Source organism: Dromaius novaehollandiae, chromosome 5, assembly GCF_036370855.1.
Source record: "Dromaius novaehollandiae isolate bDroNov1 chromosome 5, bDroNov1.hap1, whole genome shotgun sequence".
NCBI lineage: Eukaryota > Metazoa > Chordata > Aves > Casuariiformes > Dromaiidae > Dromaius > Dromaius novaehollandiae.
Window position 1 is genome coordinate 50,244,099 of NC_088102.1, and position 27,570 is coordinate 50,271,668.

A 27,570-nucleotide genomic window follows, 5' to 3' on the forward strand; every position below is an offset into this window, starting at 1 on the left:
CATATTTGGCTATACCTTGACACACATCACAGTACAAAGATGGTGCTAGTACAAAGACCTGCCATCCTTCTCAGCCAGTTTTGTTCTTACGTCAGGGCAGAGGGATGTCGCTGCCCACCTTCCTGCTTCTCGCTCCATTTGGCTGCAGTGTCACTTCCAGGGCAACGCAATGGTCACCCAGCTCAGCCCCCACCATTGTCTCGCTCGTCTATCTCACACCTATATTGCAGTCTGCTAGGGTGGGACATTCATACATTGTCTGGTAGCTTAACTTTTTGGAGAAAAGTCAGTGGAAATGGTGAGTCAGTCCCAGTCTTGTCAGTGGACTGCATGTGAACAGGAGCGACTATCCAATCAACACTTATTTTCACATACTTTTTCTGGAGCATCCAATGATACTGGCTGGACAGTGAGATGAGCAGTAGTGTGAATTATAATACATCAACTGAAAACTGGATGACCAAAACTGGACAACACAAAACTTCTTGTGTTTGGTTTTCATAACCTCTTCTGTTTCCACATTTTACCCTACCCAGCAGTACCGTTTTCCAGTCATGCTTTTTACTGCAGCCCTCCATCTGCTCTACCCATCCACCAGCTTTGCTGTAATCTTTGTACCCATCTGTCCTTGTGCCATCATGCCTTTCATCAGACCATACCAAATGTCACTATTTCCCAGTAATGAATAGGACTGAATTTCAGTTGTCCAGATTATCAGTTATGTGACCATAACTACAGCAACCAAAAACTATTTTCTTTTGTGAGTGTGACCTTCCTTCAATGTTAGAGCTTGCTATAAGATAATGACTGAAAACATAGCTGACAGGCACTTTTTTTTATTATAATATATTCCACAAAGTACAGTGACAAATCTGGACTACACAGAATACATTTCTAAGTACCTGTATCTTTGCTAGAAGTCTGTTACATCTACTGAATAATTTGATAAACAAACCATTTCTGAATAGTAAAATGCCACCTTGTATTCATGGTGAATAATGTATAAGACTGTTTTCTAAAAGGAGGGGTAGGGGGCTTGAGTGATTGATGGTTTGGCTGTAAAGGGAAGGATAGTTTCAGACATTCTTCATCAAACGCATGTAGTAAACTCCAACTTCATGCTTTGCACTTTGAAATAACATTTACTCTGAGTAGTCTGTGGGTGACACACATGCAGCCTTCATCATAGGCCTCTACTATGTCATCTAAAGGAATATATCTAATAAACAGGGTAAGGAATTCTTACATACCGTGGGTTAGCCAGCCACAGAGAGGGACATAACCATGCACGCTTATCTAGTGTTTTACATATGCAGTCTCTGGCTTCCTTATAGCCAGGGTAAGGGATAGGTAAGACACAATGTAAAGGGTTCTTTGAAGATATTTGCTGGTCATTTCCAACAGTCAGTCAGTTTTGGAGGGTCAGGGAAATGGTAATCTGGCATCATTGTAATTTACAGTGGGTTTCTCCATAGAGAAGTGGCAAAGAAAGAGAAAAAAGTCTCTGATCTAAGCAGTAACTTCATGAAAACATAATTTTAGTAGTTTCCATTTCCCTTCATGATTTATACAGCAGTCTACTATGTCAATTAAACTATCACACAGGAGATATGGAGTGAAAAATCTGAAGGTCTTGAACATCATTATTTAGCCAGAAGTTTTTCAATAATTGTGATACACTGAGGAAAAACACAGCGTTCAAGAGCTATCACAGAGGCAATTCTTTTGCACTCTTACAGGAAAGAACACTGTACTGCAATATACTATAAAACACATGAGAAACCAGCTGTCCTGACACCTATTTGGACCACAGTCTGGTCTGTATTCATAACTACCTGATTATTCTTTGAGCCAGAAAGATTTTGCAGTGGTTTTTGTAGCATTCTGTTCTGTACAATTTAGGAGGGAGAGGAGAGAGAAATATAACAATAAAGATGTACATTAGATTCTGAAATCTGTTTCCCAGCCTACCCATAATCCCAGAGTTTCTGCACATTTTGCACACTTTTTGAAAAGAGCAGACCCTGCATATTTGATTTTCTGAATCCTAAAAAGAACGCAGATTTTTTGCTAGTTGCAGACCTGGCTTCACCTGAAAAACAGAATAGAATCCCATGGCAAAAGAGTTGTGATTTAACGTATTTCACCACCCACTTGTGTAGAATAACCACAGAAATGTACTTTCCAGGGGAACTTCTGAGATTAAGATTTCTCCTCTGTGTCCCAGACTTTATTTTTACGATTAGGAGACTGTAGGAAAGATTAGAGGCTAGCCCCCCATTCCAATACCCATTGTGCCTCATGCACATCATCCCCTCTGTTATCAGCACTGTCTTTCAGAAACATGACTCCCAGCATCCCCTACACATTCCTCCAATTTTTCATTTGCAAAGAAGGAAGAAAAGACAATGAAATAAGAAGCAGGGAGAGTTTACCTGCAGACAAGTTATTTATTCCATACCCTGTTCACAATGGGGTATATACTGGCAGGCTTGTTTCCTTTCTGCCATGTCAGCAGAACCATTGACAGACAGTATAAGAGAGAGGGATAAAAAACAAGGGGGATAGAAAAAGGGAATGTCTTTCATAAAAATTACTTTTTATGTGGATGATGCTTTATAGTATATTTCAATCCCTTCAAAATCAATCCCAGAACTATTCCAAATAATAAAGGAATATGGCTCAATTTCTCGCTATAAGATAAATGACATGAAACAAAAATTGTGAAGCTAAGTGGAAGGAATATAGACACTATTGGTAGTCTGCATATATTTGAACAGAAGCAAAAGGAACTGAGGTACATAGTCATCTCTCAAAGATTAACATTAAGGAAATTGAAGGGAATTCATCAGGTAATAAAATATTTACCTGAAGTGGTTTGCTCTTTTCTCAGCAGACAAAATAGAGATAATTGAAATAAAAGTTCAGGGAATAAGGTTTTATTTGAGTATTTTTCACTATCATTTCTCAAGAAACAGAAAGAACTGGTGGATAATTACATCTGAAAATTCAAATGAGCCACAGATTATGGAATACTACGCAGGCCTAGTGTGTAATGATGCTGTTGTGCATGCTGATTCAAATTTATAAAGGACATGGTTAAATATAATGAGATCAAAAGGTTACACATTGGAAAATTAGCAAAATTAATAAAGCTATATCATTTATCAGTCAATTAAATTAGGAGAAATCATAGGATGTTTAGTGAGTAGAAGATAAAATAAACTGGCATTTTTGGTCATTGCTGGCATCTGTTTGATGAATGACATATAATTTCATGAAAGATAAGAAGGAAATAGACAGAAAAAACATATATCTGTATAACTGAACCCAGAGACTGATCCAAAATTTATTCAGTAGAAATACCTCAGTGGTCTTTAAATTGCACCTGCTGAGCTGTTTCTTATTTGATGAATGGATATATTGATCTCTTACATATTTTGGGCTTTTTATATTTCCCTGTACATGGAGATCATCTGGCATAGTGTGCCCAGGTAGAGCAGAGGAGACAATCCATCCACTGAGGCTGAATATAAGGCCTTTGGGTATTTTTAAGTCACTTCAGAAAAACTCAAGCAATGCAAACAGAATAGGGTTGAGTCCCTTTGGCAACCCCTGTCCGAGTAGTCTCGGGAGGCTTTTCCCTCCTTGGGAGGACCAAGTGGTTCCACCACAGTGACCTGGACCAAGACACTGGAAGCATCGTGCTGGAGAATGAGTCCCCATTCCTCATTTTGAGTCTTCCCCTCATTCAGAGGTGCTCCTCAGGATAACTCTTCTCCATCCACCCTGGCTACAGCCTAACTTTATGGTGTTTGTCTTTACATGACCCCTTAAATAAGGGGACTATTTTAGAGTAGTTTCAGGAGAAGCCGTGAGGATACTTACTGATTCACTTCACATTCGGACAGTGGACAGGTCACATCAACTGCCTGAATGGGCATATGTGGCTGCAGCTACATTGTTAGAAGTGCCCATGCACAGAAAGTGGGTCTTTGATGAACCAGACATCACCCTTGGGTGGTGCTTTCGGGGATATTCTCTGTATGGATAGTAAATCTTGTTTTGAGAGAGTCTTCAGGGCAAACCTCAACAAAAGCAGAAATCATAATCGTAGAAAGCATAATCAGTATTATTAAAAGTGGCAGAATTCAGTATACCAAGTTTGTTTTACAAAATAGAACAAAGGATAGAACATCAATAGAAATATATTAATAAAAGATATCTTAGGAATTTTCATCCTGTAAATATATAAGGCTTAATTATCTTTAGATACTTCTCCCATATTTACCTGTGTGTGAGTCAGGAATAAGTTCCCTGAATGGACTTATATATTCTACACATAAACAAAATTATTTATGGAATCATAAAAACCAAAAAGAGTTAAAAGCCAGTTTAAGAGTTAGTCCAAGGAGAAAGGCACAAAAAGAAATAATGAGATAAACAGGCTCTAGTTAAAGTAATAAAAAATAGGTACTTTTAAATACTTTTCTTTAGAGAACTATCAGGCAGTATGGATATCATGAGACTACTATGGGAAAAAGAAATGAACCAACAAATCTCTCTAGATTACTGGAAGCAAACAATGCTGAGCACTATTGTCAGTACAGTTTCTCCCTCATGGAGTGAATAACACTTGAAAATTATGATTAGATACAATCACGTATGAGTCTTACAAATGAAAATAGCCAGTATACACAACAAAAGGCAGGAGAGAACACATTGTTAAGAGGAAGCCAATTAATGCATTTTATAACAGTCAGCCAGAAGATAGCCTTCAGCACATATTTAAGAGGAATACGACCTTTCTTTTTGCTCTAATATACACAAAAGCATTTGAGATACATTAGCTTAATGACAGTTGTAAGTGCGGGATACCTCTTCTTCCTTAACTCATTTGTGAGGACAAAAGTTGGTATTTCACTGAATAGACTTCCCCAAATCTCCATCCCAGAAATTGGCTGATTAGAAACTTTCATCCCACTGTCTGACCCTTGCAAAGGTTACTTTTATTCCTATTCATTCCTATGCAAGCCAGTCCAGTAGCTACTCTTGTTCCGTGCTGGTATCAGATAATCCCCTGAAGCAAAGACAGAGCAGAAGACATGGCTTTTTCTACTTTTTTTCTTATGGTAATGTTCACCGTCTTTAAGTCATGTCTACAAGCAAAAAGAAAGCTCTTCCCTGGCTGGCTGCAAATTCAAATGCATGCTGTATACATGTGGTTTACAAGAATAAAATAATTAAAGGAACTTGAACATCTTTCTTATGTTACCATATTAACTAAGAAACTATTTAAGGAAATTGTGAAAAAGCTGGTTAAAATGTAGACCACACATATTTGTAGTGACTGAGAAATAAATAATTGTAATTAATGTTTCCCAAAGAATGTTTTGCTAAAAAACATACAACTTCCATTTTATAATATACTCTGGTATTTCCTATGTAGCACCCACTCTTTTGCTACTTATATGGGAAAATAGTTCCTACTGTCAGCAATTCTGTTTACTGTTAGTAAAAATTAGGAATTAAAACAGGAAATATTTTAATTTTTTAGTGTCTTTTTTTGTATCACACATACAAAAATTTAAACCCACATTTTCCTGAAACATATGGACAATCACTGTGTGAAGATTCAGTATTTGTCTATGCATATTCAAATCCACAGTGCCTTAATAGTATCACAGTACATTTGTAGTAGTCTTTTCCAGGAGGGATCTTTGAGAACATTTTCTATCAAGAGAGATTGTATCTGAATGGCTAAGTGTAAGACTTCACTCTGAGGAGTGACTGTGGAAATGAAACGATGAGCAAAGACAGAATACCATGGGAGGAAATCTTGATTTCTGATGGACATCCTCTGGTTATAATTTTATGATTTCTGATCTAAATTCCAAATGGAGAGAAGTCAGTTAAACAGGTTTATGCTATATTTGTCCTTGACCCTAAAGTTAATCTATACTTTAAACATATTTGATCTATTTTACATTAATGTGAACCACAAAGACTATCTGAACAAGGTATTGTGTGTTTCAGTGTAGCAGGCAGCATCTGTTCTGTCTCACAGAATGGCAGCTACCTCTGCAGACTGCCAAGTCCCATAAATTTAATGGTGCCGTCTACAGAAAACAGAATCCTAATGGTTATATATCTATAGACAGATTCATGGTGCTAGAAAGGTCCATTCAATCATCTGGTTGGACTTTCTGTATATTGAGGGGCTCCTAAATTTCACACTGTAGCCCACAATGCAGGAGTAAATACACAGCTAGTCATCTTTATCACCTATGGCAATTTGTAATGAGCTTCAGAAACCATGCCAGGAGGGGTCTGCAGTGTGCGTTTGGAGACAGCCACAGTCTCTAGGAGAGAAGAAGGACATCAAGCAATGTAGGGACAGACAGCAAGGGATTGACAAGATAGGGTTAAGGAGCCGAAAGCCATGGGCGGAATAAATAGCAGTATGTGAATAAGGAAGTAATGGCATGGAGTGAGGAAGTGTGATGATGGGAACATGACCGTTAGGAAGGTGCAACGTGGCATTTTGCAAGTGGAGTGGAAAGTACCATAGATCACTGTGAAAAATTACCGACCCGGGCTAGAGCATATATAAAGGGCTTGCTTGCTTGAATAAAGTTGATTCTGATCCAGCACATCAGAGTCCGTGTGTCAATCCACTACAAACCAAAATGAATGTTTCTCCCTAAACTTATTTCTTTGAACTCACTTTCTTTCATGTCTCTCCTACTTTGACATAAAAGTCTGGGAGTCCTGGGTCTGCAACTGTGAAAAGATGCTGAAGTATAGACTGCCTTCTCCTGTAGCTTAGTTAGCTGCAACACTTGATGCCAAAAGTATTGGAGGACAAACAGAGTCTGCCACTGTAGGAAGAAAGAGCAAGATGGCAGGTCACACATTTCTGATGGTAGTTTTTTAAGATTCTCATAGCCTCCATCAAGCCTAAGCTTACTAGTATCTATAAAGGTTCAAATTATACTGTGCCAATCTGTAAGTAGTGTCAACCCAAAAGACTCCAGGAAAAACACCTGACTTGAAGGTCAAGAGCTTTACAATGTAAATTCTGGTGGTATCACAGAAAATATTCCAGGTTTAGAGAGTAACCAGGAAACCTAGAGTCTTTTGAAGCCGACTTCAATATGGGCCACAGGTACAGTCATATCTTTACATATGTGCCTGAGAATTTAAGCAGTTTTTTCCCAAAGATCGCAACATGCAGCAGTTTATTAGAAATGCTCAGACTTGAAGACACTGAGGTTTAGTCTTACCTTTTCTACTGATCTGTATTGCAGAAACGGGACTTAGCAGAGTGGGACATGGATATTTGCTTTAAAATGGTCCAAAAACATGCTTTGAAATGCTGTACCTAGAAGTATGACATCATGTTGCCCTGGAACAAGCTTTTTAAAGACTAACATTTGCTAAACTCAACTTCCAGCACTAGCGTTTGGATCAGTGGTATCAGACATAACTGGCCCATTATAAATATGTCCATCCCTGCCAGTGATGAGTATCCATGTATGTGAGCTCAGAGATGAGCTATTAATTCAGACAGGTAATATATGATAATGTATCCAATACATATTCTATGTACGATGTTCTGTCACCACAATGTCTTTTTTTTCCTATGTTGTATTCATTTCTCTCTTTCATTAAGCTTGCTTTCCAGATAGTTGGTTAAGCTAATATGTTTGCACTTGGCTCATGCATTAATCTCTGCAAACTATATGACATTTTATATACTGTACACCTTGTCATTAATTATTACTTCGCTCATAATATGTATCACTCGGCATTTCTAGCCACTCTAAATAAAGGTAACGTGATGCATCAGCTACTGGTGACTCACAGACTAGCGTTGACAGAAGGAAGCCACTCAAATAGAGAAATGATGATTTCTTTTCAATCTAACGGGCATTAGGGAAAATATTTTAAAGTTCAGCAAGTAGTTTAAATTTTAATATGTAAGTTTACTAACACAACTCCTACAGCTGGCCACGAATTCTAAGAAGCATAAGGAAATGTCACTGTGCTATGAGATAAGGAGTCATTTAATCTTCTCTGTATTATTCCTTCCTCTGTTCAATTTTCTTTTATTAACACAAGAACAACAGGTTTCTTTAGGTCTTGAAGTATTCTTATTTATTTCCTCTTGCTGAAGTTTGGCTCTGCAGTGAAAAACTAACTAGCTAGGGGTTCACTCAGTGTCTATTGCCCTTTGTGATTGGTTGCTGTGATATGAAACAAAAAGAGGAGCTCTTAATATATGCAGTAAGGAAGATTAGATAGACCTCCTAAACTCTTCAAATAGGAGATATAGTGTACCACTGCCTAGTTACAAATTACCCTAGCATCACTAATGGTCTCGCTGGAGTTGTGGAATCTAATGATTTGCCCTCCTCAGAAATATAAATTTCCTAGAATCATATTGCATTCCAGTAAAAATAGATAAATCAATAGAAGCCTTTTTCCTATCAGTCTGATTAATTTGATGTCTTTTCATCATCAAGCAAATCCAAAATGATATTCATTCTGGTAGTCTTTTACCCAGATGCACAGTGGTAAAAAGCAAGAGTTGCAGGCTAATATATAAAGGCTTCAGGACATTAACAAAAGTCTCTTCTTTTCATAATAGTTGCAATGAGATCTGAAATATTCCTACTGTTAAGGACATGATGTTCAAATGACTGCCCTCCTGTTTGACTTCTTGTGTGTTACACTGCTATTTCAATGCTGCTGTTGCTCTTTCCCATTTTACTGACTTCTCACAAAAATGTTTTTGAATTAATATAGCTCATACTGAGCTATATATATATGTATATATATATACAGCTCAGAGATGCTCAGATGGTTTCAAACCATATTATAAATATGTTTGTTGGAAGCGTTTGACTATACTAACAAGTTAACCACTGAATGCTTTAATTGTCAAATATTTTAGTAACACTTATAAGTAACCACCTTACATCCATTGTAAATTTTTGAGTCTTTTTTTAAACAACACCAGGAATACACCCAGTTGTGAGGCATTTAGACAGGTGTGGAATGGGACGATATCAGTAAGCTTAATACTTGAGCAATACTTGAGTAAAAGGTTAGTCCAAAAAATCAGTGTGATCCAGTCCTTCCTAAAGGCAGAAGACTTACTGTAAACCTTGAGAATGCTATTTATCAGCTCTAACTTCTTTGAAGAATCGTTTGTTCTCTGTTTTCCTGCATTCTCTCTGATACGTGCATCTGATACAGTGTCCAGGTGTAGAATAAATTTGGAATGCCCTTGCTTCTCACCTGTTCTTGTGCAGTCTCTTTTCATATGCTTGTTGCTTGTTTTTCCTGAAGGAATGGCTGTCCTCAGGAAAGATCTATTTTTTCCTTTTCTTAGTTGAACTTTGGAATAAAATCCAAATTTTGTTTTATTCTGTGGATTCTCCCACATACATTTCTTTTTATCTCAGAAATCAATTACATCAGAATCTGACAACATTATGTGATATATGTGTGGGGCAATATATAAATGTCAAGTCTTGTTGCTGCAGGCTAGAAAGGAAATGCTGCTTATGAAATATGTTTTAGGACCTGAAAAGGCCAGAGTATTTCTAGGCTGGAGTTTACTAGCAACTTAAGTGCCCTTATCCCTGAAAGCTAGGCAACACATAAGCTGAAAGCAGAGTGGTGACATTTGCAATTATTTTCAAACAAATACATGCACCTTCATGGATAACATTTACAGAAAACAAAAACTTAGACAATAGCCTTTTCTTTCTGTCTGCCTTTCAAATGTTTGGAACAGCAAAAATCCTCTATTGCAAAGACACCATCAAACCATTAATAAACTAACTAACAGATATATGCTTTTATCACATCATGGGAAAAAAATACATTAATTCCTTGTTATCATCCAAGATGTTCCTTGCTAAGTAAACCTACTTTTCAAAAGCACAGGACAGCAGATGGGACTAGAAGATGGTGTGTATTTCTCTTACATTTAAAATGTCCAAATCCTCTTCCCATTATTCTTACCAGAAGCCTGATGAGTTGCCAACTAGAAGCAGTAGGTCTCATTATTGGCAAATCCAAGTAAATTTCCTTTCACTTTGTATTACTGAATTTCATCTAATTCATGTTGTTCCTATTCTCAAGGGAAACCAATGGCCCCTGAGCAGTATTCTGGCACTTTTCTATATTGAAGGCACTTCCCAGCACTGTCACTAATAAATTTTGTTGGGAGACTCATCCTTTTTGTATCACAGATATTAATGAAAGAAGAAAACAGATAATTACACAGGAAGAAAAGAGTATGGCAAAGAGATGAAAAATACTCTATCTATAGCCCACAGACTAAGACCCTCCTTCATTTTTAGTAGTGACAGTGATGTTGAGCATGTGGGCAAAAGCATGATAGCTAATGCAATTGAGGATCTGAAGACTGAAGTTATGCATTGAGGAAGAAGCAAACCTCCAAGATCTTAATGCTCTCAATAAAGGGAACCAGGTAATATTCATGCCAGAATTGTAACAGAGCTGACAGATGAAACCACAAGCCCAGTAGTAAGGTTTTTTAATAAATTTGTCAATTAGGATAGTATTATAAGACTGGGAATAGAAAGATCCACACACTTGTGGATCGGGAAAAAATAGATGCAGACAACTACTGCTCCACTATGCTGACCTCAGTAAAGCATTAGAACAGATATTTAAGGTAGGGAGAAGGGGGAAAGGTTGACAAGTGAAACATCTATCAGTTGAGATCGGGCATTTTCTTTAATATGAACTGATTTTCAAGGCAATAGATTAATATGACTGGACAAAACATTTGTCAAAGAATAGCATGGAAAAGATTGGAATTTTAAACATCTAAAACATTTAAATATTTTTAAACATCTTGCAGGACCTCTCTTTCCCCTCTGCAGATTCCCAGGACATCCAAGCAAGTTGCTTCTACTAAGATGTACTAAAGCATGAAATGGAAGTGACCCAAAGACAATCCAGCCTGAAGTGGTGTTTGCTCCAAAGCAGATTGCCTGCTGGTTGTGGGGTTGTAGAGAAGAACAAACAGAAAGATAATCAAGATAGCAGATCCATTGCCCCCACTAGCCATTTTCTATGCCTATGTGGCTTTGTATGAAATGAAACTGGTTCAAGCTGCTAGGCAGACTGGAGGATTGCATTTCCGTGGTCTTGTCAGAAGTACCAGTTTTTTATTCCATCTGCTCTTGCACAGGTGAACTGGGAATCTGTCCCTCTGTCTCTAAAAGAGCTTATGCTACATCTGAAACCCAAACAATAAATCCTTTTTATGTACTTCATGGAAACAGGATTATTAATGCAGCATCTATATGTGAAGTTGACACTTTTTCTGCGTGCTGTTCCTGAGGAAGAAAAAATATATGATGTCACTAGGGATTTTATTGTTTGTTTTCATCAAACCTTGACCGAGTGAAATATTATCAGGGCAGGAAAGCAAAGGTACATCAGTTGTGAACTAGTGATGAGCATTAAATATCACCATCTGTAACCTTCTGGCCCTCAGTCAGTACTCTACAGCATCTGCCTTTAAAGCTATGCTATCTATACCTACTGTATTTCTCTTTTGCACCTTTCACTTGCTGAAATACTTCTAGCTGCCGAGTGAAAATAGATCTACACACCAAGGAGGCCTTGCTGGACATTCTGGGGACTCAATACCTCATCTAGGAAAATGATGCTCATACTGTCCTTTAAAAAGGGTTGGCAGAAGCTGCTGCAGAAGATCATCATGCCATTAATACAAAGTGCCAAAAGCATAATCTTTTATCTTAGTCAATAACAGAGCAACTGATGAACATTTCTTAGCACTTCTTTGAGACTAGCGAACTAATATTCTACTGATGTTTAGGGGGAGAAAACAACCAAAAGCCTTTTTCTTTTAAGAAGTGTGTTATGGAATGAGTCTCTTAATGTCCTTCTTTTTAAATTACAAATGTTTAGCTTATTGATTTCCCTGCACATCACAGATGATAATTTTTACTAAAGGGAATCATCATTTTCTTACTAACAGTGTTCGAGTTTGTTTCTTCTCAATTCAAGCTCAGACGTTAAATAAAAGGAGAAGGAAGTGGGTAAACCAAATTGCTTAGACATACAGGGTTATACGTTTCTTTGTGTCGTGACTGTATACAGTTGGGCCGAGGGCTCGTAATGAAACTCTTTTGATTGTTAATCCTCAGTAGTGTTAGCCTGTGAAACGAAGAGTGCAGAAAATCACACAAAATAGTACAATCACAAAGCAGTATTTATGGAGGTGTTGTGCAAGTGGGGACTTGGCAGAGGCTGAACAAGGAAAAATGAAAGAAAAGTAGCACTGACTGAAGGGCTATGGAAGCTATCGTTGTTTTTCCTAAGTGGGGAAGAAGGGAAGTTGGAAAGAAGCTAGCCAAACAGAGAGGCCACTCTTAGGATAGGTAATAGGATCCAAAGACAAGTAACTGTGTCAAACCATTCTTTTGAGACACTGGCACACGAGGCAGGTGTTGTGGCTTGTATGCAGGGATTGAAGTGGGATCCCTCCTGTTCTAGATGAATCTCTCAAGAGCAACATATTTCAAGAAATTACAATACCAAAGGCACTTCTTCGTTCATCCTTCTTGTTGAAAATTACTGGCATTAGAAATATGTTATCATAACATAGAGGTTACTTAGTGTTCTTGGAAAGGAGTGCTATGACACATTTCCTGCCTGAATATTTTCAAAGGCCTTGGTCTTGGTTGTTATGCTTAGTAAAGGGTAGGAACTACTGCATACCAAACTCCTGATTGTCAGCTGAAGGCAAATTTCCATTCAGTTTTTCTCCACTACTGCTTAAGCTGTATCCCTCATCAATAAAAAAAGAAGACATGGAATTACAGGGCTGTTGATTTTCATCCTAGAAATGTACACCTAAAAAGGACTTTAGACTTAAAAAAAGGCTAAATCAATTTCATCACTACTACTATATCAATTACTTGGTTACATTTTCAGTGTTTCTAGCCAGCTGCTATTTACAGCAACATTAGTAGAGATGTGACCCAAATACTTGTTTAATTCCTAATCTTTATTTTTTGCTAGCCTGTGTGGATGCCTTGCTCATAAGAATCAACCTGTATCAACTGATTTGAAAGTGCTAATCTCCCAAGCATGAATCTAACCAGTTGGTTTAGTATGGCTTCCTTTGAATGCTGGCTCTCACACTTTGATTTTTTTTTCTATTTTATTTTTCATTTGTGTCTGGTAGAATGGGGAGAAAGGGGCAAGGACAGCACAGTTTTATCTGTTAACTAGAGAAACTTACATTTTCCTCCTTCCTCAGTACTTTCAGCCTCTGTCATTTTAAGCCATTGCAGCTTCACTATTCGCCTAGGCCTCTCCCACTCAGAGTAAGGCTAGAGCTAGGTTTGCTCCCAGATTCCTAGAGGTAAGGAGAGTTGGAATAACCCAGTAAAGACCGATAACAGGTCTAGGCCTAAAAGGCTGAAAAATGGAAGGAAAAAAAATCATCAATTCCACACTGGGTAAAGGCATTCAGCTGAGCCTAGGCAGAAGCACAGAACAGGGCATGTCTGCCAAGACACAGAGATCAACACATATAGACAAAAACACAAAAGAATGTGACTTGGGAATGGAACCAGTGGAACTGCCACAGCACACCAAAAGCAGGATAAATATGAAAGATGACAAGCCCCAGACCTGAAATATTCTGAAGTCAGTATTGTCTTTGTAGCGTAAGTCTTCCCCTACTAAGTCTTCCTTCTGAAGGGACCTCCCGTCAGGCAGGAGAGAGAGGGAAGGTGCACAGATGAACGAACCCTTGGCTCCTTTGCTGAAATGATCACCAGAAGGGTTTGGCCAAACCACACCAACTCAGGTGGGTTTTGCTGTGCCATTTACAGCCCACTGAACCCAGAAACTCACGCTCACATACACCGGAAACTTTTCCTGTTAAGATACATGCAGTTCTTTCACAATGCCACCATGTCTTTGTAGACATTTATGGAAGCTTATATTTAGACTAGAGATCTTTTTGTAAGTGAGAGTTCATGGTTAGAGTGTTTGAACAGTAAAGCTTTCTTCTGAGAGGGAGAAATCTTTTTATGTCAGTGTGACACAGTTCCTGATTTCTCTGTGTGCTTGATGGGTGTGTGTGTGGTGGTGGTGGTGGTGGGGTTTACCCTAGGTGCTGCTCTCAGGCAGGTACGGTTGGTTCTGTGGAATAACGCTAATTAGATCTTTTTGCAATACCGGGTATGTTATTGCCGCAAAATTTAAACTGTATCAGTGCTTAGCACACATTCAAATTACACAATAGTGGTAAAAAGGAGAAAAACACATTATTTTTCCTATACCTTACTCTATATTTTAATGGAAAACACAATCAGTGCTACCAAGTATAATATTCCCTGGGTAAAGCACCACTCTACTGCATCTACCTATTTATTGTTTAGTAAATGAATATTGGCTGGGTAAGTACTACACAATATAGTTCAGAAGTGATGCAACATTGCCACCATGCGTTGTAATCTGAGCATTATTTTTGTGGTATCTGTACAGTTACAGCCCTTTCCATGTTATTTTAGAAAAAGAATTAAAAAATAAAAAAAAGAGTAACTGAGTATTTTCTCCCTAACAAAAGAGTTTTTTATTTGGACTTAGGTACTGGAAAATGGTGCCCAACCAAAGTATTTTGGAACTCTTACACGATGCTCAGTGAGCACAATATCAGTTTTCTAATACAGTCTCCCAAACTGAGTCACGTATTTGCTCTCATGCCTTTAATCTTTCTTATCTTAGGAAAAAAAAAGAACTTTTCAGTTAGTGTCTGTATTTCTCTTCCTTTGTCAATTTTCCCTTAAACCCTGCCCAACAACCATTAATCTCTTAAACAATTCTAGTCAGTCAGCAGCACACTTGGGATTCTCTTATTGGTCTGCTGCATTCATGGGACACAACTTGAGTTATTAATTAATGATCCCTGGTCTAAGTGGAAAACTCAAGAACTGAAATATATCACATTATTTTTTTATAAAGGTACTGGCCTTAATATTTTTGCTGAAATTGTGAGGCAGTTTCATTTCTAGAGCAACCAAATCAAAATCACATTCCAGTTATAGTAGGAGTGATTAGCGATACATGATTGCCCTTATGCTTCCATAGAGTTTCCGTCTTTGATCCACTCTTCTGTCTTTTGGAGGGATGAGGTCTTGGTTAATCAGATCTTGGTTAACTGTGGTGTTTGATCTCAGAACTAAGAGAGTTCCTAAACCATCTATATTTGTCTTTTAACAAGAAGAGAGTGTACATTTTCTCTCTTATGAAGAAGGCTAAGCATTAAAAATAGAACCCAAATGCAATCAAAATACAGTAATGTGAATGCATATTATATTTTTGCTATTTTTAACTTGGTATAACTAAAAACAATATATACATGTATGGCATCTGTGATGATAGGAAAGAAGAATTTTAAAAATAAAAAAGATCTTTTTGTCCTAATGCCTACTGATGGGAAGTTAGAGGGCTACCTTGGACCATTCATGTCACAGATGCAAGGAACAAATACGTGCTTATACCAGCAGTGTGGAAAAAAATACATTTGTTTTCTCAAGTACATTCACTGACGACACTCAGTCAATCAAGCCTAATCATCACAGTCAGGTTCACTGAAGCTACAGTCCCCAGCTGGTCCAAAGACTGTCAACAGCTATTTGGGACCAGGGCAAGGGGACAGTTACTGGGTTAATACCTTCAACAAACGGACTCCCTGAGTGAGCCACAACTGGATTTGAAAACTGTCCTCAAGAAAAGTGAATCGTTACTGAATTAAATGATGCAAATTGCATCTCTCTGCCTAATGTCAGAGAATGTCATGCAGCCATTCTAGTTGCTGGCTTTGCCCGTCTCTAATAAGTTTCTGTCAATGCTAAATATTTTTATTGGTACATGAGCCTAGAGACTGCACCTGACAGTGCTCCTTGCACACTAACATTTACCAGCCGAATTCTGTCACAATTCAAAATGCTAGTTATTAAATCAAAGCTCTAAGTAATGTAGGACCCACTAGCTCAGAACATGCAAGTCTTCTTGTACAGCATTCATAGCCATGCTTCTTCAACTCTAAGATTCATTTCTAGCATAGATTCACCTTCACACAGTGGCAGGAAAGCTTCCTCTCCCATGCTGATTCTTTCCCTAACCACACATGCTAATTTCCTTTTATAAACACGTCCCTGACCAGTTTGCTCTTCTCTAAGAAATCAGAATAGAGAACATGAAATAAGAGTATCATTCCTCACTTGAATGTTTTCTTTTGAATTTTTCATTGTTTATGACATTGGGATATTAGAAATACGTGTGATAATATTTTATCTGAAGTTAGACAGCTAGGAGTGATTTCACAAAAAACAAAGACTCTTTGGTGGGGACTCTTTCTTTCCTTTATTATTCAGTTCTTGGATATTTCATTCTACAACTCACCAGGAAAGGGCCAACAGACCTCAGAATGGAAACCACTGTGCAGGTGATTGATTATATCCCTATAGGCAAGATCCATCAAGGAAGCTAAACTGACCTCATCATACTAGTTTAGCATGCAAGGTAATCTGCATTATCAAGAGAGACAAATCAAGAAGATTCTTAGTATTATTTCCATTATATAATGTAACATTATTAATGATACAAGAACATATATATATAAAAACACAGACTGCATTATTTCTTTATATATGTTGCATTTTGAACATTTGAATTAATAATGTCATTTTAAAATCTTATTCTTAGCAAATACAGCAAATATAATTGTTTTCAGCTAAGGCAAAATTAAGGTTTAAGAAGCAGCTAGTTTACTGTAGATGCTATAGAAATTTAATGTCAATAGTTCCTAGCTGAACAACTGTTTGCCTGTCATCTGTGAAGTGATGGAGAATCAGATCCATTTCCCATTTCAATCCAGGACCAATACAAATTAGATCTGAAGCCTGAATATTCCCCAAATAGGGGCTGTGTTGGAATTTGGGCTCTGGTTCAGTCTCTAACAGGGGTACAGGCTGTGAAGTTTAGCTTGCATTTCTCCAAAATTCTGACCAGAGGAGACTTGTTTCAGACTCTCTACCTAAATTGGCTTTTTGTTTACTCCATTTAGCTTCCCCTATATATAAAATGCCCTGATAGCTTTTATGTCACATGCTCTGCAATGAACAGAAAATTGCGTCAACCCAGCAAGAGCATGACTCACTAAGTGAGCAATATCCATTTTCAACAGGGCAAAAATATCGGTGTAGGCCCACTTAATCGTTCCATGATACAATTTAGCACTGCTGTAGTATGTATTAAATTAATTAAAAGGCTTTCCTCCCCGTCAAAGGTATAATCAAGGCAATTTGCTTCCAAACATAATCAAGAAGGAAAGCTTAGCAATATGAGCTATTTTTTCATGTGGAAAGTTAATTGATTTTCTATCATTTTGTTCCTCTGGGATTCAAATGAAGCTTCACAAAAGTTGTTGTTATTTTATGTGTAATTGGTCCACTTGAGCTTTTAGAGGTTACCTGAAACTAGGCCAGCAAACTACTTTTTTCTCCCCTTCTGTGAGAGATTGTATCAACCATTATAAAAAAAATGACCTAGAGGCCACAGAAAACTCCAGAGTCCTTAAAACAATTAACATTTAAACCAGAGAAACTTCACTGTGAGGTAGCAATCAGTTTCCTCTCTTACTGAATACATGAGCAAACATCTTTCTGAATGTTAATAGGATGGCTCTGGTTTGAAGAAACATAGATTTTGCTTCTTCAGTGGTTGGCACTACAAATAAAATTCCATCTGGAAAAGAAAGGTTAGGAAAGGTGAACTGAAAAGCAAAATTGAAAACTCAGTTTAAACTAACAAGTGGTAAATGGTCCAGGCACTGATAGTACCTTCTAGCTTTTCCTTTTGGAAGGCTAGAGTGAGGCAGGGTTACATGGAGGTGTATTTTGGAACATAAAGAAAAATAAAAAATACTTTCTCTTCTGAGGGAGCCTCTTAGTAAGCTGCAGTTCACTGGAAATGTCACAGTGAATTGGAATCATATTTAAGAGTCTAACTACAACAGACAGATGTTTGGTGTGTTGCTTCTGATACAGCTACAATGGAGTGGAAGTACCATGAGGAATTTGTAGTGAGCAAAATACCAAATTTTTTTGAAGTTAATTGAACTGAGGTCTGTTCTGAACTATTTAAACCAGCAGCACCACCCCAGCTTGGGTAATAACAGTACTGCATAAAAATACAGGCTTAACTGAATGCACATCTATTCAAATTGAGGAGTGGCCAACCAAAGGTGTTTCAATGGTCTCTTCAGCTCTCAACAAGCAGAAGGTTCCCCGCTCCTGTTGAAAAATGTAGTAGTGCCATAGCCTCTCCTATCTTATCTTATCTTGACTGCTATCTAATGTGGCAGAGAAGACCAATAAAGTTAAGAAGAATGAACAGCAAAAGAAGCATGCCCTGCCAATATAAATTTGACAGTGTTTTTGGATTCCAGAGAAAGTCTGGCTTCACATATTCCAAAGTTAGATCAAAGGTGATGTCATTTATTTAGGTAAAGAGATAAGGCTGAGCCATGAAGTCACGACACACAGATCCATATGCAAATACAAGTTTTCTGAAAGCCCTAATGTGGCTCTGATCTAATGTTCCACTTCAAGCTCACTTCTAACTTAAGCACTACAGCTTTTTCAAGAGCAGAAAAAAGCCTTCTCTCCTATCTTACTATGCAGTTGTAATGCAATCAGATTGTTCAGAAAAGGAGGATATTTAAATAATGGACCATTTCATATTTTTGCAAATGCTGCAGTGATAGTTTATAAATGGATTGTCCAGCTTGTGTGCAAATCAACAGTTTGTAGAGATGCTCTGGAGCTAGAACAGTCAAACTGAACCTGCACCACCAAACTAAACCATACTTTTTTCAGTTACAAAAACTGGAATCTCAAGATGATAGCCATCATATGTAAAATTCTTCAGACTTCAACCATTCATTCTCATGTACATTAGACTTAGAGGGAGAATATTAATCAAATCCATCTCCCAGCTGATGCAGTATTTTGGCCCTGTAGCATATTCTCCAATACTTTTCCAGGCTCCTTTTAATTGACCTTAGCAAATCGGCTCAACCAATTTCCCTTGTGTTTCTTCCTGAGTCTAGCAGATTTCAGCAAATGTTTACCCTTTTTTTCCTAAACTTAGCATTACTTAATTTTATTTTATTCTTAATTCCATGATTTCTGTTCAGAGCGCTCCAAGTTATTTGTTTTCAATACCACTTTTGAAGGATGACCTTGGTCCGTTGGTTCTGGGGCAGCCTTAGTGAAGTGAAAAGCATCAAAAAATATACATTCCAAAAATGAAATTTTGTGAAGTATGAAATTACAAGCAGTACCAGATAAACACTTATTTGGACATCTGTGATCAGGGTCTAATCCTGTGAACTGGTAAATTCCCTCAGTTTCAAGCAACTTGTAAAACACAGCCCATAATGAGTAATATTACCCTTGGAATAGTAGCCAATTGCATTTGGATAGCTTCTTTGCCAGCACATTCATGCACCTGGGTTTTTTCTTGGGGGGGGAGAACTGTTATTCAGGCAGCTCTTTTGACAACCAGGATTCTCACACTAATATTGCAAAAGAAACAAAAACAAGACAGCAAACACCACATACAGAACACAGTCAATATTCTGCTGTCCAGCCAACCTCTCTTCCCCATTATCTCCCTTCTTCCTGCTCTCAGCAGAAAGATACCTGCTGGGCCATTTTTTTTAATACAGTTTACTTAATGAATGGTCATGAATGACACATATATCTGTGGAATTCAAGAAGTGTTTTGCAACCCAAAACAAAATCCTTAAATGCATCGCATGGAGGAAATGTTATTCAGCTAGTGCTAGCTGTCAGTGTTTTTGACAGTCTGGCTTTTCAAATACACTAGTTAACAGAATCCTTGGTGGGCAGAGGAACTGAAGTGTGAGCCGCGGACTTGAACAAAGGCAATCTGGAATTAAATTTTCATTCAGTAAGTAGGCTGACAATCATTTGTATTTTTCCTGATTGTTTGTTTTTGAAAGCTTTGCAAATGCTAAGCTTGTGCATGAAATGCTAACAGTGCTTTGATTTCTCCTGGCCTAGACACCAGCCTTCCATCTTTTTTACTATAAAATTTCATCCAGCAGGAAAGTAGCTCATTGGATTAATGTAGTGTCTTGTCATGTTTAGGGAAGCTAGTTGTAAATCTGACATAGGAAAGACAAATTTTTAATCACTTTTTAATGGGTCAAGAGATAAATGTGTTGTAAATCCAGATAAATTACTAAATGATTAAACTAATTTTTCAATAGAGGACTGAAACATTTTCGAGAATTGTATCAAGTCAACAGAGTATTTTAGTGTTTGTATTTGGTTTGCTCTTTAAAAAAATATGATTTTCCGTTTAATTCTACTATATTTAGTTATTTTATAGATTATTACCATCCTATAGGATGCAGTTATTCTAACTGTTACATTCTGTAGGTGCTTTTTATACAGCCATCTCCCTGATTGCTTTGCTTTTTGTTGTCTGTATACATACTAAATGGTTGCTTGAGAAATGTTTGATTAGAGATTTTTTAGAGTAATTTCTACTTCCCCAAAGTTTGGGAATATCTGAGTATTCCCAAATATATCAAAGAGGGCTTTGAATACACAGTTGTTACAGCCTGAAATTCAGTGTGAAGTTAGATTTAGGGAGTTTTTTCGAATCCATCTTTGCATATTATTTTGAAACATGTTTATGCGGATAGATGTACTGAAAAAGACACCACAGAGCACATAAAATTACAGATCGTTAATCAGGGGAATTTTATTATCTGTCCTTTTTGGAAGTGCTGTAAATGAGACAAATATTTCTGCATTTTCATAAGGCATTAAAATTGATTTCCATTTTAACTGTGGGGCACTGCAATTGCAAATAAACTAGCCTGTCTATAAAAATGACAGTACCTTTTAACACTTGCTTTTCTTCTTGCAAACTTCTCAAAAACCAGCACTAAAGCTATCTCCAGTTTAACTCTGGGGCATTTCGCAACTCATACACCTGCAACTTTGCCTTATGGTACCTTGCCGACACAGACCAAGATGTCACCTCCAACGGCCAACAATGACAAATTTACCAAACTCATAATAATTTGGCGAGTTCCAGAACTCAGTCAGTACCGTTTCAGAGAAAACAGTCATTCTTTCTTTCACAAGGGATAGGCAGACATTTAGCACCTGGGAGAATTTCACGTGCCAGGAACTGGCCCGGCCAACCCGCTTTTCAGCCAAGGGGTCCGTGGCCTCCATGAGGAGCCCCAGGACACATGCGGCACCTCACACCCACCTGTGCTAACTGACGCCGCACCACAAGAAAGGCCACCATGGTGGGAATGCCCTCAGCTATCACAAGAGCTCATCTCTGTAGTGCGGGGAACTCATCTTGTGAGGCCAGCCTGAACCCTCATCAAGGGTTTCCTCCACTTCACTGTGCAACTTCAGTGATCCTAAACTGAACCATAGACTGTGAACTAGGTGGTAAGTTTTCTGTTCAGCATGCAGCCCAAAGAGGTGAGCAGGTCCAATGAATCCATGTCCCACCCTTGTCAGCCATCACTTTTCAGTGTGGCACCTTCAGAAGTGTAATGTTCACAGCAGTTGTGACACAAGTCTCTACATACGGAGTGCTGCAGAGCAGAGGTGAATAGCCACGTTCAGCTAAATTACTCAGCAGGTTGGAGAGTGGATGGAGCCCTAGTACAAAACTGCTGCTTCTGCTTCTTTGGTCAGTTTAACTGACATGTCTCTTTACGGGGCAGTAAGAATTCGTACCTAAGTGGAACAAAGCTATCACTTAGACTCTTGGGTAAAAATAAAGGTATAGAAGACAATAGGATAAGTATCAGCCTGCTATTCAAGTACACCATTTGGTATCAAGTGGTTGTTTAGCCAAACCATGCCCTACATGATGTTGCTGAAGAACTAAGAATGTAGTCATATTTTGGTTTCTACAACAGAAAGATCTGAATCTAAGCTCAGTTCCATCACTAGCTGAGAGAATCCTCCTTTGTAATGAAGTATATGTTTCTACAGAGAATATGAGGTCTTTTTAAAACAATTCCGAGATGAAGCAAAGTCCATTTTAAGCCTTGCCAAGATGAAGAGAGAGAGAAGGAAAGGAAATTATTAGTGTTTATGTATATGCTCAAGTTTTGTGATTTGAACATGACTTGAAAATATAGCTGATATTTTTGTTAAAGCAAAAAGTCAATGATGTTCTGAACACACGACACTAGAGAAACATTCTAAAATGGCCTGTGTAAAATTAGTAACTGAACAATTAAGATATGGTTTTTACATTTCATTTGCATTGGCTCTGCAGTTAAATGCTTTCCCATAAAGATAATGGGTCCTATACATTTCTTTATATTCACTAAAGTTAAATCAGGAATTGATTTGGCTCCATATTCTTTCAGCTACAACTGTAAATACCAGGGTCCTGTATGCTCTGTATGAATATAAATGGCCTCAGTGGAGTTCTGCCAGTTTACTGCAGCACAAAATCAAGGCCAGAGGATCAAAGGGTCTTTTCTGTAAGAGCAGGTATTTGTTTCCGTGCCACCTTCTTCATAGTGTTCTGAATTATCTGGTGAGTGCTTGCCGCACTAGAATTACTTGCTTTCAGTGGTACTGTGTGTATACAACTGTATATAATCATACCTTTGTGCATTAATAGAAATACATTTAAAACTGTAATAACATCTGAGTCAGACAGATCTGTCTGCACCTCTTCTCATTTTCTTAATTGTTATCTTTTTCTTTTACTATCATTATCTCAGCAAATAATTATTCTTCATCTTACATCCATGAGGAGTAACTCTGAGCATTAATACCCATGCTTGCATCATGGCCAGCCAAGGAAACAACCCTTCAGATACCTGCCTCATTCACCACAGAACTCAGGGAGCTCCTCTCCATGGCCCAGGATCCATCAAGACTATGAAAGGCAACAGCCACTTTCCTTCTGCAAACACCCACCTAGGCAACAAGTTTAATACTGATAAGCTCTCTGATTGGTTTGGATTCATATGTCTCCTGCACTGGAGACATTAATGAAGTCATGAAGACAAAGGGATTAGAGAGATGCATCAGACAGCCCTGATTTCCAATGAATCCACCAACATTTGAGATTCTGCAGTTCAAAATTCTGGTCAGAGTGGTAGGAAGCAAGTATTATTCCCTACTGCAATAATCTCTAAGTCAGTTCCAACTGGTGCTTGAAGAGTTTCCTGTTCCATGCCCATTTTACTTTAAATGACTTTGGAAGGCTTAGCAAAGGCCATAAATAGAAAAGGAGGATGTCCCTGAGCAACCCCTACTGGAAATTTAAAACATTAAAGAGATTACAAGCTACAAGAGAAAAAGACATATAGTATTATTCAGACTCCAAACCGTTTCACAAATACTGAAACAATTCCAGGTAACTCACTCCATGTACATGTATAAAATTTAAAATGCACATAAACTGTGTTCTTAAAAATGAAGATTTGTTAATGGCAAAAAGGAAAATATGGCTTCTCTGTGCAGGATAATCAAAGGCAAGGTACATAAACAAGCCAAAGACAACCACAGAGGCAGGTCAATAAAATGAGAAGTGCAGAAAATCTAGCCTACATTGCTTAATGTCCACTGTGATATTCATCTCTGTTAACAAAGAGTGAAAATATAACTCATGAGTGGTGTAAATATAAGTGGATTATCCCCATTTCTCTGCATAAGATGAATGTCATTAAAGGGTTCCAATTTTGTTGGGATATTCTGCAGTGAAGAATCAAACAGAGCTATATAATGAATATACTGAATGACACTTATGGACCATAATATGCAGTCTGAACATTTGGTAAGAGAATCATCTGCCTATAAGAGAAGGAACTGAATGGCTGAATGTATCCCTAATGTACAGGGAAAAATTGTTAATTAAATGAATAGAAAACGCACTTAGAGATTCCAGAGTCGATTTGACCTGAAGATCATTATGAACTCTTGGACAAGTTTTGTCATTGACCGTAGTGGTAATAGGACTCCAATAGGACTGATCTGTAGTTTGTGTCCCCCATACCCTTCTATAAAACACACAAAAAAAGAGTACCAAATTTATCATCAGTGAATCATTCCACAAACCCACAAAAGTCCATCTCTTTTTATGGCTGATTCTTTGTCTGTAAACTCTGTACACAGTGGCGTCTTAGACTGAGGGTTCCTTTTTGTATCTCTGCTATACATATATATGTTAAGAAGCTGCTATACATATATATGTTAAGAAGGTTGTCCTGCTTATTCCTCTGCCAAGGTTTTTAAAGGCTGACCTTAGTATCTTTGTACAGTGGTTCTCAATTTCTTCCCCTTGGAGTTGCTCCTAGAGCCCTTCCAGACCTTCTTTCTTATCCCTCCTATTTTATATGCAACATGTGCATCCTACAGATTAAGATGAGTTAATAAATAGATCTGCTTAGGAATTTTTATTTGAATGTTTCATTGAAAACTTGCAGTTAGTTGGGTCTGAAGATCTTCATTCAAAATATCTTGCGTTCAACAAAATTCTTCATTCAATTCAATTCAGTCCAAAATTTTTTTTAAAAAGGATGTTTCCCAAACAACAGCAAAATCTGCTATACAGCCAATTCTATCAAAATCTGTTTTAACTACAGGACCAGTATGAGTGTAGATGTAAAAAATAATTTTCTCATTACCTTCTACCAACAAGATCCTATACAGACCAGCTTTGCTACACAACACACTTCTGGTTTTATATCACTCTCCTTAAACATTTTAGCTAAGACTGCTTGCTTTTCTGTTGTTTGTTAATCTCACCTTTAAATTATATCCCCCTAATCAAATTCCTGAAAATAAATTTGGGTTTCAGTGGTACATGATTTTAGTCTACAAATGACTGATCCAAATAATTTCCTTTGGAACAACAAAGCACCTTTTCTCGCTCTTATAAATTGCTAACAATTGCTGGGAGCACCCAGCCTTATGGATTTCATCCAAAGCCTTTAAACATGTGGTTTGGTCTCTAATCTACCTGCTCAGGCTCTCTTACTACATTCATCATGTTAGTCCCCTATGTCAGAGATAATGGAGACAGGCCAAGGAGAAGATGTTGGTCAATCAACTTCAGCTAATGGAGTTATACTGGAATGAAAAAGACCAATAATACAATTCAGTAATGTAATGTTAAACCAAGCCTCACGAGCAAAGTTTCTCTGGTATGCTGAGAAAAGCTGAATTCTAAACATCTCATGGCAAGAGGACATACTATCTTGTGTCAGAGATGCACATTCTTCTCTCCCACCTATACTATGCATATTTTACTCAACTCCAGAGCTTCCTGTATTGAGTGATGCTAAGTTTAAGTCCTAAACTGCTATCTGGAATCATCTCCTGTAAAAAAATGTAAAATCTGACAGCATTTCAGTGCCAATTTCTTTAACAGATGAGATCACTATTTTTTCTCTGTCTGGAAGACTTTTAGTAGCAGTTAATTTTTTAATTGTCAGCAGTTACACAGAGTCAATTTTGATCATCTGTTTTAAAAAGTTTATTGGAAATAGGAATATTTATTTCTCTGCAGAACTGAAGTAACGCAGAAGAGATGAAAAACATTCCCAGATTTCTTTGCTGGTTTAATTCTGTATCTTTGAATAGATAGAAAGGTAGGCAGAGGGAAAAGGCTGATTCCTAAAGGCTGCATAAAGTTCTTACTTGCATTGCTGAACGAAATAGGCAAAGGCAGTTTCAGGACTAGCTCTGAGTTAGTCAGGAACTGGAGTTGGTACCAAATACAAGTTAGAGTAGCCATACAACTATTCTGAATTGCACCAGCTTGTGTTGGTGTTAAGGAGCAATTATGTCAGCATGCCTAGCCTGAGGCAATACAGGCTTCGCCCTACTCAAGGATTCTTCTAGAAAAGGGAATTCATGGCTGTCGTCTGAGACATCCTTCCAACTGCCCTGTACAATCGGGAGAACAACAAAGCAGCTGAGGACTGGAGCCTAAGAATATATAAGGCCAAGATGTATACAAAAATCCCGATGGATTTAGGGACATATACAGACCTCCGTAGCCAACCTGAATGCACAAGTCCATATACATACATATAAAAAGGAAAGAAATACTTCCTGGCTGGCTGAAGGGCTACTCTTCCTTCTATTCTGTGCGTGTATTAGGACTAGAAGAAGGTGGGTGGGAAGGCAGTCTCAGGGCTCCAAGACACTTTGGTGGAACAAATAAAAAAAATCTTGAGGATGTTATTTACAGACCACACTGATAAAAAGATGAAATAAGGGTACAACAGGCAGCTAGATTTACCCCATAAAAATGTTATTTCAACAGCACTGCACAGAATGCCATGCAAGGTGCATCTGACTCAGTCTTTAGCTCCTGCTGACTTTACATCTATCTCCATTTTCTTCTCTTCAGACAAGTCTGTAATGGCCTTCAGCTCAGCTTCAGAGAACTTAGGGGTCAAAGCCACATTGTCATAATCAAAATCTTCATCAAGTGAGAATGGCTGAACATCATCCCCTAGTAGCTGCAATGAGGAAAAACAGATACATAAGTAATATTGCTGCAAGTAATGATAAGGAAGCTCAAAGTATAAACTTTTAATTAATATTTAATTAAACTATTTTTTCAGACTCCAGCACTCTCAGCTGATTAAATTGTTTTTAAGTAAAAGAATAAATTCAATTATTCAATTTGACCTAATTTAAGCCATTTAATGTGCCCCATTTGTACTGTACTGTATCAGAATGAATATCATTAGCTAATTTTGCTCGAGGCAAGGAATCTAAAAACCTCCTTTGCACACATCTATTACATTTCTAGCACTTGTAGCAGCAGGGCTGCAGGGATATGGACAAGTTATGTACGACTTTGTTAAATTTCAAAGACAGATTCCATATCCTTAAAATTTGGGCTAGTATTACATAAAACTTCAGTGTACTTGCATCTGATACTACTATAATATGTTTCCCAAAACACAGTTTCAGCAAAGGAAATGCATAAAATGAGCAGAATGACACCTAATCGATTTTCAGGCTCTAATAATTTCTTTAAACTATCTCAGGAATGTGGGATTGGCTAGTTTAGATTTCTCGGATGATGCACAGAAAGTCTTGCTGCATTTGCCCATATTTGCTTAGTTGACATATTGTATAGCATTTCTATATTGCTTCTCATTGAAATATCTTAGAAAAAATTCTTTGCTTATAAAATAATTTAAATGAATAACTATGACAAGCTGCACACAGATAAGAAACTGCAGGGGGGCACGGCACAAAAGGTTTATGGAAAGTGGCTACAGAAAATGAATTCCAGAACTACAGAGGAGAGGCATACTCGCTGCCCAAGCAGTACAGGAATGCTGCCTGTGCTTTGAGGAGGTTAGTAGAAAATGTCTAGAAATTTCAGCCATGATAGATAGCAGATCTCAAG

The 27,570-nt window shown here is 37.7% G+C and overlaps 2 protein-coding genes across 8 annotated transcripts in view; one reads left to right on the forward strand and one right to left on the reverse strand.

Annotated features, from left to right (window-relative positions):
- RAG2 (recombination activating 2) overlaps window positions 1–27,570 on the forward strand; it is a 169,503-nt gene that overhangs the window by 98,303 nt on the left and 43,630 nt on the right. The gene's annotated exons all lie outside the window — the stretch shown is intronic.
- Window positions 24,575–27,570, reverse strand: part of IFTAP (intraflagellar transport associated protein) — a 43,747-nt gene continuing 40,751 nt past the window's right edge. For all 7 annotated transcript variants that reach the window (XM_064512770.1, XM_064512769.1, XM_064512772.1 and 4 more), the window contains one exon: window positions 24,575–26,665. In XM_064512770.1, the coding sequence (XP_064368840.1) occupies window positions 26,501–26,665 (165 nt within the window). In that variant the 3' untranslated portion in view covers window positions 24,575–26,500. The remainder of the gene's footprint in view (window positions 26,666–27,570) is intronic.